General features: G+C 36.8%; 1 protein-coding gene across 1 annotated transcript in view; it reads left to right on the top strand.

Moving 5' to 3' along the window:
- Positions 1-1,143, top strand: part of LOC101648464 (S-methylmethionine--homocysteine S-methyltransferase BHMT2) — a 24,416-nt gene extending 23,273 nt beyond the window's left edge. Inside the window, exon 8 of the mRNA XM_045285211.1 lies at positions 424-1,143. Coding sequence (XP_045141146.1) covers positions 424-505 — 82 coding nt within the window. The 3' untranslated portion in view covers positions 506-1,143. The remainder of the gene's footprint in view (positions 1-423) is intronic.
- Positions 1,144-2,102: the final 959 nt, after the last annotated feature.

Raw genomic sequence — 2,102 nt, 5'->3', positions numbered from 1 at the left:
TGCCTATGGACCTGGTTTTTCTAGCTGTATGTTGAAACTAAAGCTCCACTTTAGCTTAATCATACTTAAGTCTACTTGGGAAATATATATTTATGACATGTTTGACTTAAAAATAAGTAATTATCTATTGATTAATAATATATATGTGTGTACAGGACCCCTGGTGGCCTAGTGGTTATGCTTTGAACTGCTAACCACAAGGTCAGCAGTTGGAGCCCACTAGCCACTCCATAGCAGAAAGACTTGGCTTTCTACTCCCATTAAGAGGTAAAGAGCTACAGTCTCAGAATCCCATAGAGAAAGGTCTGCTATGTCCTATAGGGTCACTATGGGTCAGAATTGATTTGAAGGCAGTGAGTTTGGTCTGGGGGGTTCAGTGTATGTGTATGTATATGTGTGTGTATATTTCTTTCTTTTAACCAGGGCTAGAAAGGAACATTGGGAAAATCTGCGACCAGCTTCAGGCAGACCATTCTGTCCTTCAATGTCAAAGCCAGATGCCTAAGAAGCGGTGCATGAAAGCACTGAAATGACAGAGTGGAAAATGATTGCACTCAAGTCCTATCACCTGGAACCCTTCATCCTCAGCCCACTTCATTGTTCTAGCCGCTGAAAAGCGAATGTGCTGCCTTTCCATCAGCTCAACACAAGTCTGTACTGAGCTCCTGCTGTGGAGCTCCTGCTGGATGCAGTTGGAGATGTCAGTGGCCCCTCACCCTCCAGGTACTGACTGTCCAGTAATGCTACAGTCTCTTCTTTTGGAGAAAATCGAGAATATCCCATCTTTTAGGGTGAATGTGACATTTTAATATAACCAGGAATCATGAAGAATCAAGACTAATAAATAATATAGGCTTATGAAGTTTTATGTTTAAGGAAGACAGAACAGAACTCTAAACTAAAACACTAAGTCTAGTTTTTGCAAATTACTATTTAATGGCTCTAAAATAATCCCAAATTAAAGATGCAGAAATATTTTGAGCAATGGCAGAAATATTGAAATACATGTATAATCTTTCAAAATGATTACATTGAAACACTGCTTTCACTTAAAAGTATTAGGTCCTAGACTTTTAAAAATGTGTCTTTTTGAAATCTGAGATAGGTAAATCTACAGAGACAATAACTAGATTAATGGTTTGGGGGGAGTATAGCAGGGGAGGTTGGGGATAAATGGAGAGCTAATAACAATGAGTATAAGAAAGAAGTAAATGTTTCTAAAATTGATTGTGGTAATGATTGTACAAGTCTTCTTAAACTACTGAATATGTGGATTATATGCCAATAAAACTGTTTTTAAAAACATATGTTTATAATCACACATAGCTAGATTATAATATATTTAAGGGTCAGAATCATCTAATATGTATCTTATATTTATCTTTAAAGTAATTAGCATTGTACTTGGAATAATAGTAGATGCTCAGGAAAATATTGTTCATAAATGTAAAAATAGAAAAATAATTAAAGATGCACTTTTTAAGAGTTAATATATGTCTTGGTCTAATATTTCCTTGGTGTATGTTTGTGCTATTTGCTATAAGTCTGTTTCCCACTTTGTTCCTCATAATGTAAGCGTTTCTAACAATAAAATTAGGAAATTTTACCTTCTGTACTATCTGAATAGCTAACCTTCCCTAGACCTTTAGAATGATAACCAACATATACTACTTATTATGTCACAGGCTTTATTCAAAGCACTCTACATAGATCAGCTGATGTAATCCTCATAAGGATTAAAAATGAGATGATGTTTTTAACACAATATTTTACTGATGAGGAAACTGAAGCCCAGTGAGATAGATTCATTTGCCTGAGGTTTAATTTGTAAATGGTGTAACTGGGAGTTGAATCCATGGGATCTGGCTCTGGAATCCATGTCCTCAACCCTTCACTGCACTGCGTCGATTGCGCATTAAACTGGATGGTCAAACAGTGAAGCACTCGGCTGCTAACTGAAAAGCTGGTGGGTTGAACCCACTCAGTGGCTCTGTAGGAAAAGAGATCAGTCCACTTGTTCCCATAAAGCTAGAGCCTAAGGAGGAAACCCAGAATATCTGTCTGTGGGTATTTACCACGTCTGCAAATATATCCATGGATAT

Source organism: Echinops telfairi, unplaced genomic scaffold (genome assembly GCF_000313985.2).
Source record: "Echinops telfairi isolate 266 unplaced genomic scaffold, ASM31398v2 ScPeMD7_7469;HRSCAF=8507_1, whole genome shotgun sequence".
NCBI classification, from domain to species: Eukaryota; Metazoa; Chordata; class Mammalia; order Afrosoricida; family Tenrecidae; genus Echinops; species Echinops telfairi.
Note: the sequence above shows the minus strand (reverse complement) of the source record. Positions and strands in the feature narration are given on the sequence as shown.